Raw genomic sequence first — 17,255 nt, 5'->3', positions numbered from 1 at the left:
AAGAATGGAACACTGTAGATGTGGGCAGGTTGAGAAAATGCAAAGTGAAAAATAATGATTAGAGACTTAGACAATCTGATCTATTAGTTTGTTCAACCAAAAGAATATATCATTAGGAAAACATGATAAATCTTCAGAATATGCTAAAAGATTGCTCCAGAGAAGAATTTTTATTGTCCCTTGAGAAGGGGTAAAAATGAATTTCAGTACAGCAAAGATTATCTAGGTTGGACATTAAGGAAACCTTTTACACTAAGGAAGGTCAGGTATTGTAGAAGATCGCTTAGGGAGCGGTACGGAATTTCCATCTCCTGTGAACATCTGTGGGTAAGCATCTTTCAGGAGTAGCTTAAGTATATCTAATAGTGTCTCAGATTAAAGGACAATGTGGAATATCAAAAATTTAATTCCCTGATTTTCTGTGTTTGCTGATTTCAGTAACAAATTAATCTTTCTTTTTAGTAGAAAACAGTAGGATTTTTCTGTACCTAACATTAATATGCTGTGTATTTGTGTGTGTATAGTTTTCAAACACACAGAGATCGGCAACCAAACACAGCTGTATTTACTAGTGATGAATAAATAGCAGCTTGCCCAAAACAGACAAAAACCAATGAAACTTAATTTTAGAGACACATCCTTTAGTCAAAGTGTTTGTAATGATGAATGGTTTTGGAATTCCATCAATAGGGTTACACGACAATTGAATGAAAAAACCTTTCTTTTGTTTTCGCATTTACTTTAAAGAAATATTAAATAGGAGAATCTAAAAAGCTCATCGAGACAATATAAAAGACACTTCACTCATCCAGGTTTTTGCTTTGATGCTTCACTGTTTCTTTTATTTAAAATAATCTTTGCAGTATCTTGTTTGGTTTTGTTTTGAGCTGCGGTTAGTAGTCCTGCTTCCATTCTGAGACAGGCTGTCCAGATCAGTTAACACTCTATAATCAGTATCATTGTTGGGTTTACAAAATTAAAATTAGGGTTTTTCAGTTTATTGTAGAAGAGTGTATGTTCACTTAGAAGTTAGTTTGGGAATACATGCTACTATTTGTTGTAAACGTCCTAAATATCTGCAAAACAGATGAAACAAATCAATTTTGCATGTTTTTAGCTGACCTAGACTGGCACTGCTACACTTTTGGGGTATTAATATTTCATAAATCCAGGGAAGTAGGATTGTCACAGATCTTCACTGTAATTCAAGATAATCCACTATCATCTGCATGACCTTTTTGGCCAAATATGTTGTCTGTTTTTCTGATTTCCAGTGAGTGATTTATACTTTCTTGAAAGTTGTTCCAACCATAGAAATTCCATCTTAACATGTTGCTTGCTAGAAACAGTCACTGTTGCCATGAATTCTAATAGCTTTTGCCAGCTGTCATACATGGGCGAATATTCTCTGGAGGTAAAGGAAAGATAGTACTTTTGTGAATATTTATGATGCCACTAAACTTGTTGGTCTTTGCTTAAGTCTTGTTTTGCCTTTTAAGAGACCAGAGTGTATTCTGTAATTTTACATACAAAATGTGTTTTAGGGATCAGCGTTTTCATCAGAATTAACGATGTTCTCAGAAAAGTTATATGAAACTTTTATATCATTTAGAAGGTGTAAGGTTCAAAAGAATTTAAAATATTAAAAATAGGCTGGTGGTTTATAGAACCATATTGTTACAGCAGGATAATTTGGCCTGTTATTATCATTAATGGCCATTATTGTTGTTCTTTCCTGGCTTTTTATGAGTAGATGATTTTTGCTTCTACAGTTGTATGTTGTATGACTAGTGACGGTCTGGTTTGGGGTTGGTTGGGCTTTTTTGACCCCCTAATATCTGTCTTTTTCTAAATAGCAGTTTATCTTCCCAAGTGCATGGTTCTCCTACTTACAGTTAAAGCCCTACCCCTTAGTAGCTGTAGGACAGGTAGCCTTTCTGTTCCCTCTGTCAGCCTGAGCCTTGTGGTCCTAAAAAAGTTAAAGCTAAGAAGGGAGTACATCTGCCTCATGCCAGTAGTCAGGACAATTAGTAATAGCAGTCATTTCTCCTTTTCTTCATCCTCTTCCTCTTCCTCCTCCTCCCCATAATGCTCCTGAAGTGTGCCTCTCTCGCTGTGATGCAAGGAGAGCTCTAGAGATAGCTGTGGAAGTTCCCCATGTTGAGGTAATTGTCTTCTGATTTCCTTTGGTTAAGTCCTTCTGCACTTCTGTGCAAGATGCTGTGAAACCAGCCTTGGCAAATAGGGCAATCTGTCCCTTTTGTGTTAACATTTTCTAAATGGTGTCTTCTAGTGGGTTGTAATTGCGGTATAGTCAGTCTTATACATCTGTAGTTAGAATCACAGAATCATAGAATGGTTTGGGTTGGAAGGGACCTTAAAGATCATCGAGTTCCAACCCCCTGCCATGGGCAGGGACACCTCCCTCTAGAGCAGGTTGATCCAAGCCCCATCCAGACTGGCCTTAAACATTTCCAGGCATGGGGCATCCACAGCTTCCCTGGGCAACCTGTTCCAGTGCTTCACCACCCTCACAGTAAAGAATTTCCTCCTAATATCTACTCTAAATCTCCCCTCTTCCAATTTAAAACCATTACCCCTTGTCCTGTCACTACATCTCCTGACAAAGAGTCCCTCTCCGGCTCTCCTGTAGGCTCCCTTCAGATATTGGTAGGATGCTATGAGGTCTCCCCGGAGCCTTCTCTTCTCCAGGCTGAACAACCCCAGCTCTCTCAGCCTGTCTTCATAGGGGAGGTGCTCCATCCCTCTGATCATCTTTGTGGCCCTTTGCTGGACCCGTTCCAACAGGTCCATGTCCTGTCTATGTTGAGGACTCCAGAGCTGGACACAGTACTCCAGATGGGGTCTCACAAGCGCAGAGTAGAGGGGTACAATCACCTCCTGTGATTCCATTTCTAAGTTGTTTCATTTCTAAGTAAATTGAATTCAGAATTTTCAAATTTACTGCATTCTTTCATTTTTTCCCTCTTTGTTATAGTTCTTATGGAAAATATGTTAATCATAGTGGTGTCTTATTCCAGAGTAATTTGGGAGAATCTATCCACTGTTTTGAAAGGAACAGCTAAAATTTATCGTGGAACTGAGGTGCATTTCAACCTTCAGATTATAGGAGAGGGCAATGGGAATGTGCGTTTCTTTCCAACTGTCCATGTCGGTCTTTATTTTCAACCAGTTAGGTGGTATAAAAACTGTATAAAACTTCTTTGGTGCGTTCCCTGATTTATTTATATTAACAATGAGTTGTGTTTTTTAAAACTTTTGGTAGTACTTGGATTTTTGTCCATATCGCCAAAATCAATTAACCAAGCCACAGATGAGAAGATGAGAGCACCCTCTGCTATTAGATAGGTTAGTGACTTGTAGGCTTGCCTTGGTTTTAGTGACCCTGCTGACTACAGCTGTGGCTTACTGTGAGTCAGTCATGCCTGGTGGCTTTCCAACTTGTAAGTATGCCACGCAGGACAGGGAGTTTATTAAGTCAGGTGCAGGAGTGTACAAATCTGGCTGCACTGCTGAAGACCACCGTGGATTGAAAAGGCTCTGAAGCGCAAAGATATTTGGAAAACGCAATTCAGAGACACCCCGAGAGGTTGCCAGTGAGACAGAGTAACAGCATTACTGTATTACCAGGATTTTTACCATTATCCAATGTCACCCCTTGTGACAGGAATACAGTTAGATATATTCAGTTAGACCTGAATAAGGTTAGAACTGAAAATTGACTTTCTTATGCCGGCATTCTGTAATTTTTCTGAAGCTCTGCTTCAAGGAAATGGAAACGTTTTGTCACTAAGAAACTTGCTTTTCTTTCTCACTCCTGTATACCTTTTCATACTCTGCAACTTCTGCTATTTAATGTTCTATATGTTCTGTGCTATTATGTGTCCAGGCTTCATGCAAAGCCTGCTCTTCAATCCTTTATTCTTCAAAGCTGACTTAGCGCTGCTGGGATGGTTCTAAATATGTAACGTCTGCATCTCTGTAAAACTTGCTAATGTCTTATTGCAGTCAGTCCTCCCAGCAACACTGTGTAACAGATTTGGTTAGTTTTTCCATTTAGCTTTGCTCATTAAAATATCCCAGTGCATATTGTCTCATTTTTGTATGCACATCTTCAAGTCTCTACCTGGCTGAGGATAGACTAGAAGGATAAAACTCTTTCTGTTTCACTGATGTTCTAAATTTTTAATCAATGTTTTAAATATTTTTCTAGTCTAACTCATAATTTTTCTAATCACTGTGGTCCTAGAAATCTCATGTGTAGGTAGCCTAATATTGCATCCAGCAGTGAAACTGAGTTGGCATTGGTTAGACAAGAGGTCCACTGTGGTTAGAACCCTTAAATTAAAAGCTCTGTGAATCTCTGTTTAAAATAGTGAACCTCCTCTGCATGGTCTTGTCTCTGTCTTTTGGACAGGAACAGGATTTCAAGCCAGCTATGGGGCTGAATGAGAGGAGATACTCATTGATGTTTAAAAAGTACAAAGACCAGCAGGAATGGTCTCTGCAGCTTTGTACATCAAGAAATTGCAAATATAGCCAAAAGAACCCAGGTAAATGAAAAAGGGAAATATTACTGTCATAGAGAATTATCAGCTTCCAAGCAATAAGTTTCAGATTTTTTTAAATTTTTTTTTTTTTAAAGCAAGCTACAGCTGAGGAGGCTCAATAATCTTGGTTTTTGTTATAAATCAAAATGACATTTAAAAATTAATACATTTCATGTAACTTAATTTACACAAAATTGTCTTCTAGTAAGAGGCGGGTCTGTTTATTATTTCATATCATTCTTCTTTCCCAGAGGCTTTCATGGAAGCATGTCAAGCCATTATATAAAATAAAATTCAACAAACGTTTGTGTATATATAATTTACTAGAGCAGAAGTCTGCACTTGCATGAGGGAATTAAATCAATACTCTCCCAAAAAGATGCTTCAGAGCGGAGCGCCGCTGTGCGCAGTGGGGCCCTGGGTGGCTGTTGGCTCTTTGTTGTTGTGCTCTAAAGCCCTCCTGAGACAGGGGGCAGTGGCTGGGAGCTCGGTACCCAGGAAAGCCTGCTCATAGCAATGGTCTGCATCCCGCTGCCTCTGAGCTCCCCCAGCTCTTCACCCTTCCACTACGCTTTGGCTGTATAGCATTGGAGCAGCAAAGCTTTTGTCCCCCAGATCGGTGTTTCGGTTAGACACCTCACTTATAAAAATCTATTTACTTGGGAGTAGTTTGCTACATGAACAAGTGTGTAGTGTATCTGACAGATCAGATATAGGTGACTGGACAGAAAGGTCTTAACACCTCTTTAAAGTAAAGCTCAACACAGGAAGGACATGGACCTGTTGGAACGAGTCCAGCGGAGGGCCACAAAGGTGATCAGAGGGATGGAGCTCCTCTCCTATGAGGACAGGCTGAAAGAGTTGGGGTTGTTCAGCCTGGAGAAGAGAAGGCTCCAGGGAGACCTTATAACAGCCTATCAATACCTGAAGGGAGCCTACAGAAGAGCTGAAGAGGGACTCTTTGTCAGGAAGAGTGGTGACAGGACAAGGGGCAATGGTTTTAAATTGGAAGAGAAGAGATTTAGATTAGATATAAGGAAGAAATTCTTTACAGTGAGGGTGGTGAAGCACTGGAACAGGTTGCCCAGGGAAGTTGTGGATGCCCCATCCCTGGAGGTGTTCAAGGCCAGGCTGGATGGGGCTTTGATCAGCCTGCTCTAGTGAGAGGTGTCCCTGCCCATGGCAGGGGGGTTGGAACTCGATGATCTTTAAGGTCCCTTCCAACCCAAACCATTCTATCATTCTATGAAAGTCAGTCAGTCGTAAATTAAGAAGGGTCAGAACGAAAGCGTCCCATGTATTTCAACACAACCTGCATTTGTATGCATCATAATAGGTTACATTATTATTTAAAGGTTCTTTATGTGTTACAAAAGGTACTGAGTGAACAGCTACTTAATATTTTATTTTGTTCTTTGTTTTCAACGTATAACTTCAAACTTCCTGACTGCCAAACACACAAACTAATAATAAATACAGTATTTCATATTTTCTTCTTTGATTTTTTTTTTTTTTCTAGTCATACATGTAACACTTGAGTGTTTCACAGACAGTGGTGAAGTTAACTATGTGAAGTACCTTTGAGGAAGGGAGATCTAGGGGTTTTTTTAATCAGGAACATTGCTACATGCTGTCAAACAGGTCATATGAGGAGAGGCTGAGGGAACTGGACATGTTTAGTTTGGAGAAGAGGAGGCTGAGGGGAGACCTCCTTGCCCTCTACAGCTACCTGAAAGGAGGTTGTAGAGAGGTGGGTGTTGGCCTCTTCTCCCAAGGGAATAATGACAGGAGCAGAGGAAATGGTCTAAAGTTGGGGCAGGGGAGGTTTAGATTAGATATTAGGAAGAATTACTTTACTGAGAGAGTGGTGAGGCACTGGAACAGCCTGCCCAGGGAGGTGGTGGAGTCGCCATCCGTGGAGGTATATAAGAAACATGTAGACATGGAACTTCAGGGCATGCTCTAGTGCCCGAGATTGTTGGTTTGTGTCTGTTTGTGGGTGGGTGTGGTGTGTGGTTGTGGGTGTTTGTTTTGTACGTGGTTTTTTTTTTTGGTTTTGTTTTGGCTTTGGTGTGTGTTTGGTTTTTGTTTTTTGTTTTTTTTGTGGTTGGACTTGATGATCTTAAAGGTCCCTTCCAACCAAGAAGGTTCTGTGATTCTGTAATTGTCAAAACTGAAAACTAGCTGTAGGTGCGCAGACTGAACTTCAGGTGTGTCATGATAAGCACCCAGAAGATGGGGGGGAAAATGCCTATACTTATCTTGGTCAGCATAATATAGGAGCATTGGGAGGGAGAAGGGGGGAAATCCAAGCCTGTTACGTAAAATAACTGGATTTTATTGAGATTTAGAAGCCTCCGAAGTTCTTAAACCTTTCGTTAAAATTGGCAGTAGGATGGAGAAGACAGGCCCAGATGAGTACCCTTGTGAGGACGAGGCTGGCACAGGCCCACAACCGTGTGTTTGGCAGCTGCCTTGCCAGCAAGCACGTGAGCTCTGAACTACCCACCACGTCTGGTGTTTCCTGGGGAAGGACAGGGGGTGGAGGAAAAGCCCCCCCGACTCCTGGGGGCTTGGAAATAAGCCAAAGGATGCCAGTCTGCTCGTCACTGTAATGCTGCACTGATTCCTCTGCTCGCAGAACAGCTTGGGTCTTTGTTCAGTCCAGAGCGCTCTCTTCCTTGCATCTGCCTGTTCTGCCATAAATTAGGCAGGGAATGTTGTGGCAGATTGACCCTATCATTTTCCTTCCTTCTCAGTAGTGACCATCCTGTGTGCTTAATCAGATGGTTTCTCTGGACAAAGAAAGAAAAAAAACCAAACCATTGTCTAATTTAAGATGCATCGTTGCACACAAGCATACACAACAGCAGCAAGTTGAAGTACAACAGGCAATCTTAATTCCCATATTTCTAGCCATTCCTTTCAAGTGGTTAGATTTCCATACTGTTCCTCAGCTTGATGTTATGAATGTTATTGATGTTATGAAGCTATTTTAAAAAGACAAACAGTGAAATTATGGGAAAAGGAGATAATTCAATATATGAAATTATATTGACCTCATATAGCACCTTGTATCTGATTTTTGTTATTAATGTTACTGGTTATTCCATTAGCTCTAGTAACATAGTACTTTCAGTGCAAAACAGACACTATGGAGAAACTGCACCTGCAATCTGTCGGGTTTTGCAACTGTTTAAATTCCAGAGAGACATAAACATGAGGATTCCGACTTCTGCTCTGTGTCAGAAAAATGAGAAGGGTGTAACTAAGCAGAACAGACACACATCTAGGCCTGTGTGCTGTTTCTGCTGGATTAGTGAGATTATTATTAAAGAAGAGTGCAAGGTGGCCACATAGTGGTATTTTCATGACATGTTCCTTCAGCCTCCCCATTTACAGAGCACAGAAAGTTCTTGTCCCACATTTTGCCATTGGCTCATAATCGATTTTCCTTCTCATAGTTTTGCTAACTGTATTTTGAATCTGTGTAGATTTTAGCAGGCAGCCCTATGATTATGGGATTATAAGCAAAGTATTTCAGAGTTTACCTATTGTGTGTGAAGTACCACCTTCGGGTTTTTTTTATTCTCCCCTCCTCCCCACATCCCCCCAAGTGCAGTAGAAGCAGGTTTGTAAAGCAAAACATGTTGTTCATGATGAGAACCCATCACCCACAGAGAGCTCACTGTGTTTTATTTCGGAGTAGCTCTAGTCTGGCTTCCTGTCTTGCAAACATCTACGCGAGCTTAGAGTACATTTTTTGGTTTAGTTTCATTGAAAATGAATCCACTTCTATGTACCCTAAGACTAGACATGAAGCATGGTTTATAAGTGGGGATGTCTGAAAGTTTGACTTGAAAAGCCTATGTCTGAACCAAACTAAAACACAGATGTAGGCGCATCAGCTGAAGTAGTTGATGGCTGTCTAAGTAGGAGGCCTTTACTCTTTCTGTCCTGCTGAGGAACTTGGCCCAGTAACTCAGCAGAAGCATAATCCAGCAAAGGAAAGGGATTTGGATTCACTGAACGGGTAGTCCAGTAAGTACAAGGAAGGACTCAATAAATGAGATAAAACTTCGCCAGAGAAAACTGCATGACTGATGGTTGGCATAAAGTTTCCTATCAAAGGATACAAGTTTTCCAAATTTACAAGCAGGTAAGGTAGGACCTTGTAAAGTATTGGGTAATTTTCATGGTTGAATCACTTCTGGATGTTTAATCTGTAATTAAATTTTTATATACAGCAGAAGAACTGCAGAAAGTTCTGAATTTCTTCAAAATTATTGTTTGTGAAATGGGTTTGTGTCTTAGTAAGATTCATTAAGAATGAGAATGAATTTATTACTTAAGTTATCAAGAAAAAAGACAAAGTAATGTCCCATTAATGTTAAGTGTGTTTCATTAATGCAGAAGAAAATATAAAATTAAAATTGTTTTTTACAGATGTACTGCTGAAAATCAAAAGTCTCTTGCAAAGTGAGAGAAAAAGTAAAATGTAATAAACTGTTATCCCCTGATGATACCTTCACAGACCCATCTAAACAGATATTATGACTTTTACATGTGTAAGACGAGAGATTACTTTGAGGTGCATATGAAAAATGGTGTTGGTGATGCAAGTCCTTAATCAGGTCCATCAGTTGTAACTCTTCAGTGTTACTGTTTTACTACTTTTTCTTTGAATCGTTTTTATCATCATTATTCATAAGATTTTATTCTAAAATGTTAATCATTACCATATAATAGTACCAATTTGATGTGGGTAATAACTTTAAATGTAATGCATTTTCCCATAGCTATCTCTTTACACATGTTGGGCATTTCGAAGTATAACGTAGTATGTTTATTTTTAGTACACCTCCTGATAATCTCTCAATTCAAGAATTTCAGAAGAATGAGAGCATTGATGTTGAGGTAAGGAGACTATAACAAATACACTGTTGAGCGTAATGAGATAGTGATGTTCACAGATTGCATTTGGTTCTGAAATATTTTTTTGAGAAGTTACTCATTCATTCTTGTTTTCTGTGATGTTGTTTTTCTTGTTTGAAAACAAGACAGGAAGTTCATAGGCTCAGAATTCAGCTGCTTCAGAGTTCTACAAAAAGTAGGAAGCAGCGTGCCAAAAACGACTTCTTGTCCACTCGAGTTCAAAACAGCGTAGAGTGGCTAAACCAGAATGTGTTTCTGCCTCTAACCCATTATCTGGTTCTTACTTATTACGTTATTGCCAAGCAATTACACAGGTAATTGTAAACCATGGAGGAAGCTGGCAATTAAACCTAAAGTGAGTGCTTTCTGTGTCGAGGGGGGGCATTCAATCAGCAATGACATTGTTGCCCTCCAGATGTGTTCTCAGTACACAAGAAAAGCTTGTCCATAAATGAAGACATGAGGTCTTGTTTGTGCAGTCCAGAGGCCGCTGTAATTGTAAAAGAGATCGTGTTTGGTTGGGTAAGGCCAAAGAAAAGTCAGAGAAGATACTTGGAACGCAGAGGGACTGGTCCCCTGTCACTCCAGGACAAAGGGATGTGGCAGAGCAGGGATCAGAGGTACAGAAGAGAAAGGAGTTGGAGAGAAGACATGGCAATACCTGTGGGTTTGGTCGCCTGTTGTCTCTCCAGGGTGGCAGCTGAGACACAAAGATTCCTGGATGAAAAGCAGGAGCAGTTCTGTCTGCAGTGAGCAGAACTCTGAGATCTGATGCATTAATTTTTGGAGATCTAAACCCACTCTGTTCCTGAGTGGGAGCATCAAGACCATGGATAGAAAGCATTCCAGTTACAGTCCATTGCCTTCAGCTTGCTTAGATAATTAACTCACTTGTTCTGCTTTGCAGATGTTACGTTGCGAGCATGGGATATATGTGTTAATGTCATAGTGAGGACACTGAATTGGGTGGAGGGAGAGGGAGATTCCCAATGTTAGACCTCCTCTTTTCAAAAAACATAAATTCAATTTGAAGAATATACTTCAAATGTCAGTGGAAAACTGAGTGATAACTGCTTCGAAACTCTGACAAAAGTGAGGGGGGGAAAAAAGGTTTATTATTTCAAGTTTAATGTTACATGCAAGACCACAATTTTTGGACATATCTACAAATTTTAAAAGCTAGCATTGGAAGATTTTGTGAAGTTTCATTACGCATATCTCGTTTAATGTTTCTGTCTTCATACTAGAATTACAACTTTAATATTCAGAAAACCAATATAAATACACGTAATTTATTTTAGGTGGTGCAGCTCATCAGCACAGAGATACTGCCATATGCTAATTTCATTCCTAAGGAATTTGTTGGTCAAATAATGACTATGCTCAATAAAGGCTCAATACATTCGCAGTCATCCTCCTTTACAGGTACGGTACCTAAATGACAAAAGATACGGTGATTAAGTCTACAAGAAAGTAATGAAAATATTGAGAATACTTATTCTGATAATTGACTTGAAGTTCCGTGGTGTGTATTCAGTAGAGACTGTTTGATATCCAGCTTGTTTTTATGAACTATAGTTTATTTTATGGAAATTGTTGAGCATTCCTTGCAATTTTTAAAAAAATCTTTCCTTATTTCTTGGTCAGTATCATATATAATATCATTCTTGTGTTACTTTATACTTTCTACATAGTTTGTTTTGCATTGTGCCAGCTGAAATAGGTATAACAATAATTTCAGACAATTCTAAGACAGACATAATACCCTGTTCTTAAAAACTAACTGACTTTAGCATAACTATGAGGTGTACCTAACCAGATACCTTTTCTGCCTTTAAGGAAAAACATTTACAGTTTTGCAGGAAAGATGAAAAAAAATGGATATAAGCCACTACAGAGAAAAATATTTGGATTGGACAGTACCAGATATTAGTACTTACAATGCAGAACTAAGGTTGCTGTTTGTTTTTTTAATTGATTTAATGTATTTTATTATTACAGCAGTGTCAAGTACGTAACACGTTACTGGATGTGTTGCATATTTTTTATTTTTGGGACTATTGTGATTATTGCACAATCATCTTTTCTTAGAATGTATTCTCAATGTTTGTTCATATCACTGTTAATCTTTTTTAGTACTAGAGAAGCGATAACCTTTTTGCAAAATATACGAAACTGATTTAAATGCATCATTTAGTGTATTGGCGTGCATGCTGCACAATTAAATATGTCATTTTACTTTGTCAGAAGCCGAAATAGATATTCGAATGAGAGAGGAGTTTTCCAAGGTGTGCTTTGAAACACTGCTCCAGTTTTCATTCAGTAATAAAGTGACGACTCCCCAGGAAGGCTACATCTCTCGAATGGCACTTTCAGTGCTCCTGAAAAGGTCCCAGGATGTATTGCATCGCTACATAGAAGATGAGAGATTGAGTGGCAAATGTCCTCTCCCACGGTATGTACTTAGGTCATCCTTAGGAGATCAAAGGTATTACCAGATGAGATGATGATGATGATTACTTGATGAGAAGAAGGTTGTGTTCCAAATATCACTCGGTCATTAAAAACATATTTTGTGTGGAGGGAGGGGGGAAATTTAAAGCCAGAGAAATATTTGTGGGGAAGACAATGCAAAGAAAATGTTGATACCAATTTTTTATTGAAGAAGCTTTAAATTATAATGGTCGTATTCCGTGCTGTTACATAGGCAATAGGAATGTGACTTAGTAAGTACCATTTTCAGTTAATAAAACAATGTTTCTGATATCTATAACATAATATTTCTGAAATCTGATTTCCCTTTATTCCCAGTAAAGCTGTCTGTAGTTTCTCAATTGAGAGATGGAGAGTCTCCCTGAAAATAAGATAAAATATCCAAACAGCAACGTTGTGAATCATTACTGAAGTAATTGTTCTTGAAACGGGAAAACTGACCAAAGTACCAGGAAATTCTTTAAAGTGGGAAATTATTTAAATTTCACTTAACTTTTGAAGGCTTTGATCATGAATGATGAAATTGATTATTTTCAGGTTACAGTTAATCACGTACATGAGTATTTTCAGATTGAGATATGTACGCAGTTACTGTTTCCAGTATCAAATTTAAAGCTATCTTAGTGGAGACAACAGCAATGGTGGTGGGAAAGTTAAAGACAAACGATAACCTTAATCTCTAAATATCTTTTTTTTTTTGGTAGGTTCCATTATAGCTGTTTTCATTACTGTTGTTTGGGTTTTTTTTTGATGTTGTGTAAGTTTCAAAGAGAAAGTATATTCTTGAGTCAAAAATGAGTAGTTGACTGTTTGCATTTTTCCCTTTGTAGGCAACAAGTAACAGAAATCATATTTGTTTTAAAAGCTGTCAGTACTCTCATAGATTCACTTAAAAAAACTCAACCTGAAAATGGTAAGTAATTGTTAAACAACATAGTTCTAGACAAGATAACATTGTATCTGCCACAAAGAGATGTTTATTCTTTCCTGTAGTAATTTTCACACAAAATTAAAAGAAAAGTAATCTGTAAGAGTCGGTATTTTGTAATTCTGTGTATATTTAGGTGGCAGGTAGGCCAAAAAAAAAACCCACAAAGTTTTGCCGGTATACCTGAAAGTATCAGGTAGTAATAATAAAATAGAAGTCTTCAATTTATGGTGTCTTTTATAAGATAGAGCTTGGTGTCTTCTAAAAACAAACCAAAAACCTTCCATAAAATACTAATAGAATAATATATGTAGTCTTGCTAGGTCCTTTTTCTTCTCATGATACCCTTATAGGTCGCTATGGATCATGCTCACATCGGTGCACCCTGCAATTAAAGGGGTGTTCAAGTTAAGCGCAGGGGCAGGCTGCTAGATACTTAAACTTGCGGTCTTGCTCTCCCTCCCTTTCTGCTTTAGTAGCTCCTGTCCCCTGTGTTCAGAATGATGTCTTGGCTCAGTGATGCCCAAGTACATGTTGACAGATGTATTTAAAGGGCTGAATTAAATTGCAGACCTCCCCACTTAACTTGTAATCGTGCGTCCTGTTCCTCCTGTAAGCTGCACCTACTGAATGCACAGAGTTCTCACTAGAAAGCTTAGTCAGGAGTCTTAGTTAAACCAGGTGTATTGGTCTCTGCAACTCTGCAGAACTGCAGATACAACACTTCCCTCTGCCTCCCTGCTTTTGATATTATGAGAAACAGAAAAAAACCCTTTCCAGTCCTGAAAAAAACGAACAAACCAGCCTTTCCAGAAAAACACAGGCAGGTGGGTTTCCTGACAGAGGCAGTGCCTCACTTGCAGCGTCACTGAGATTTATGATGCTACAGTTTCCAAGGCCGATGGCAAAGGGCTGAGGACAGAACTCTGCCAGGATATGTCAAGCCTTTTGGTGTGCCCTGAATGCAACTGGCGTGGTGCTTTGGTGGGCCTTTGTCTAGAGGGGCAGAGCAGCCGGCTCAGGTGGGCTGTTCCCCATACCTCTCTTCCCTCAGTGAGAGGAATTCTTCACCTGGTCCATATATGGCAGCAACTGCCAAACCTCCTGTGGACATTCTTATGAGGAGAACCACTGGACCAATTAGAGAGTCGCTTTACTCCCACTTCTTCTAGCTTTTAATAATTTTATTTCTTTAAAAAAGTTATTAATGTTGTCTGAAATCAGGGTTTTGCTCTCTCTTGAAAATAGAGATAAACCAGAGATAAGCAAAGAAAATAAATAAGATTAATTCTACAATGTTTAATTTCACTTGTTGGGCTAACAAACTTTGCCATGGATATTTTTGTGCCTTGGTCCAGTGTTTCTCCCTCTCCCCAGGGAAAACTTCAAATTCAAATGATTTAAATTAATAATTTAAATTAATAATTTCCAAGTCATTCCAGCTCTTGTAATCTGGAATGATTTGAAATTAATAGAAGGCCTCGTTGCTGACAAATTTCCAGAGGTGAAAAATGCATCCAATTTAATTTTGTGTCAATAGCTGAGGAAAGCAGGCTGAAAAAAAAGCTGAGAAAATGCAGGAGTGTTATGGATGTAATAAAAGTAGTACCTTCAATTTGTCAGTTCTTCATCCAGAAAACACAGTGAATTACTCCAATGTAGAAACACAGGTGTGTGGCAGCATTTTATGGCCATCCCATCTGGCTTCCAGCTGCTGCTGCTGCAAAAAAAGAGTATGGTGCTCCTGCAAAAATCCTACTGAGAGCCCTGTACATACACCATATAGCACTAGGGACTTATGTTTAGCCACCTGAATGTGTCCTATTTATACAGGTATTGAAAAAAAAAATGTTATGAGAATTTGGAGGGCAGTAAGTGATTGAATCTGTTCTTTCCTTCGTTGCAGTCGATGCTAACACATGGGCACAGGTTATTGCCTTGTACCCGACTTTAGTAGAATGTATCACCTGCTCCTCCTCGGAAGTGTGCTCTGCCCTGAAAGAGGCACTGGTTCCCTTTAAGGACTTCATGCAGCCACCAGCATCCAAGGTACAGAACGGAGAGTCTTGACCCCATAAAACTTTTTTTTTTAATTATTATTATTATATTATTTTTGAAGGAAAAAACAGTATCCAAAAATGTTTGTTCCTGGGTGAAGTTTCTTTGAGGAAATCTCTTCTGACTAGTACTTTGGCAACCAGTGCTGACTGCCTTTTAACTGTACTAACAAGAGCTCGGTAATTGCTGAATACAGGCTATATCTCAAGGGTTCCGGAGTGACTAGCAATGCAAACCTTTAATAAATTTAACTGAATAGCTGGAATCATTTATAATCTAATGTACTTGCTACAGTATCTTGAAGTGGTGATTTGAAAAGTGGGCTTATGTACAGCTTGTTGTGTATGTGTTAATGATGTAATTAAAAATATTTCAATTCAGTCAGATTTATTAGGCTGGTGTTTTGCACCCTTTTTTTGAAGTACGAATTGTACTAAAATTTTATGCAAGATGGTACTGTAACATTCCATATATCTGTAACCAGCCTTTGTAAACAAAGGGAACTGATATACTTGTGTGTATAATAAATGGTACAGTTCTGTATAAAATAGTTGCATCTATTATTTAAATTCTTTTTAAAATATTGATAATGTTAAATGCTTGAAAATGTATTTATTATGAATAAGTTGTACGCTTGCATTTTTACTTACAGTTTGCCTTCTGAATTGCCAGATATGCTCATTCATATCTGATCATGTTCTTAGTTTTTGCTTAATTGAATGTATCTTCTCTGCGGCCATCGGACATCTTAAGAAGGGGTCCTATGACAAAAGATTGGGGCAAGCAGGCAGTAACCTGCTGAGCTCAGACTTCAGAGTAGTTGACCCGAAATAAGTTTGAATATGCAGAAATCCACTGTAGCACTTCAACACCACCATACCTCACGCCATGATGTATTTGTTTCGAGATATTTGTTTTACTCAACTCTATCTGTTTTTGTAGTTGCAGCCGTGCTTTAAAAAAAAAAAACAAACCACCAACATATGAGAGGGTTGTTAGCCTTTTTAGACCTTCTGGGCAGGTATCTCAGAGTCTTTGAATCATGACCCAAGAAAGGTGATTTCAAGTATCTGAAATACTTGGCTGTACTATTTTATTTGATAATCTTAAGTGTTTTGTTTTGTACTGTCTTTTAAACCCAAACAAATTGTTCTAATCTTTTAATTATAAACTGTGTCTGATATATAAAACCATGAGAATTTTATTTTTGAAGATAGTTACCCATTTAGAAGTGCAGTAAAATTTGTCGTTAAGTAAATGGGAATTTGTTTCACTTTCACATAATACACAATCGAAGCACAACACATTTAAGTATTGTTTTTAAAGTTTGTGACTTAGCACTTAAACTCTTATTATTAAATCATTAATTATGGTTTCAATAATGTTTCACCTGTATTCACATATTTTTAACCTGTGATGCACAAAGGTCAAATGTAAAAAGAAAAAAAAAAAAAAGAAGAAGAGACAGGTGCCTTTCTATGGATTTCAGAGCTTTCCTTTAGGTTTTTGTTCCTTAACATCTTTTGTAGACATTAAAAGAGATGATCATGCCTAAGAAATAGTATTTTATCTGTTTGCCTTCCACTTTCCTGGCTTAAAGGGACATTGGTTGGTACATGTGAATAGATGTAGAGGTTTTAGGAGCTTCAAGTTGAAGGTGTGATAAGCTGGTCGGGGTTAGAAATACCCTGTGTAAACGATGTGACACAAGCACAGCTTTGAGCAGGTTGCTCCCATAAGCTCCAGTTTACGGTCCTTTTTAAAAGCTTTCCGTTTCGAAGCGCAGTAAATATTAAAGAGGCTTCAAGATCTTTCACATTTCTCTGCAACCAAAGTTGCATGGAACTTAATTGTCAAGTGTGGGTAGTTTTTGGAGAACACACAGTTTACATTAAGGAAACAAATGCTTCTCATTAATAGAATTTATGTCAGAACAGCTCCTTTGGAGGAGCCGTTTCAGTATAACGCAGTACATTATCCGTACTCTGAAAGTGAAAACCTGGCAACTGCTCTCCTAATTAGTGGAAGATAAGTCAAGGTCTGTGAGGTCATTAAAGAAACAAAGTGTAGGACAGGAAAGAAGGGTATTAGTTTGGTTTAGAATATATTATCTTAGCCAGAATTCCTGCAAAGAGGTGTACAGGCCAAACTCTGGGTGTTGGTTTCTAATGAGTTTCTAATTGGTTTTTCAGTGATAACACAGATACATTCCGTCCAATGAAGCAAATCTTCAGTTTGCTCTGTATTTTAAAATAAGGGGTGTATAAGTC

The 17,255-nt window shown here is 38.5% G+C and overlaps 1 protein-coding gene across 3 annotated transcripts in view; it reads left to right on the top strand.

Moving 5' to 3' along the window:
* The window catches only part of MON2 (MON2 homolog, regulator of endosome-to-Golgi trafficking), a 77,220-nt gene extending 60,806 nt beyond the window's left edge, over positions 1 to 16,414 (top strand). For all 3 annotated transcript variants that reach the window (XM_074144594.1, XM_074144593.1, XM_074144592.1), the window contains 5 exons: positions 9,428 to 9,488; positions 10,808 to 10,931; positions 11,754 to 11,961; positions 12,830 to 12,912; positions 14,834 to 16,414. In XM_074144594.1, the coding sequence (XP_074000695.1) occupies positions 9,428 to 9,488; positions 10,808 to 10,931; positions 11,754 to 11,961; positions 12,830 to 12,912; positions 14,834 to 14,997 (640 nt within the window). In that variant the 3' untranslated portion in view covers positions 14,998 to 16,414. The remainder of the gene's footprint in view (positions 1 to 9,427; positions 9,489 to 10,807; positions 10,932 to 11,753; positions 11,962 to 12,829; positions 12,913 to 14,833) is intronic.
* Positions 16,415 to 17,255: the final 841 nt, after the last annotated feature.

The sequence above is a fragment of the Numenius arquata genome, chromosome 2 (assembly GCF_964106895.1).
Source record: "Numenius arquata chromosome 2, bNumArq3.hap1.1, whole genome shotgun sequence".
NCBI classification, from domain to species: Eukaryota; Metazoa; Chordata; class Aves; order Charadriiformes; family Scolopacidae; genus Numenius; species Numenius arquata.
The sequence above is the reverse complement of the archived record's forward strand: the minus strand, read 5'-3'. Positions and strand labels throughout refer to the sequence as shown.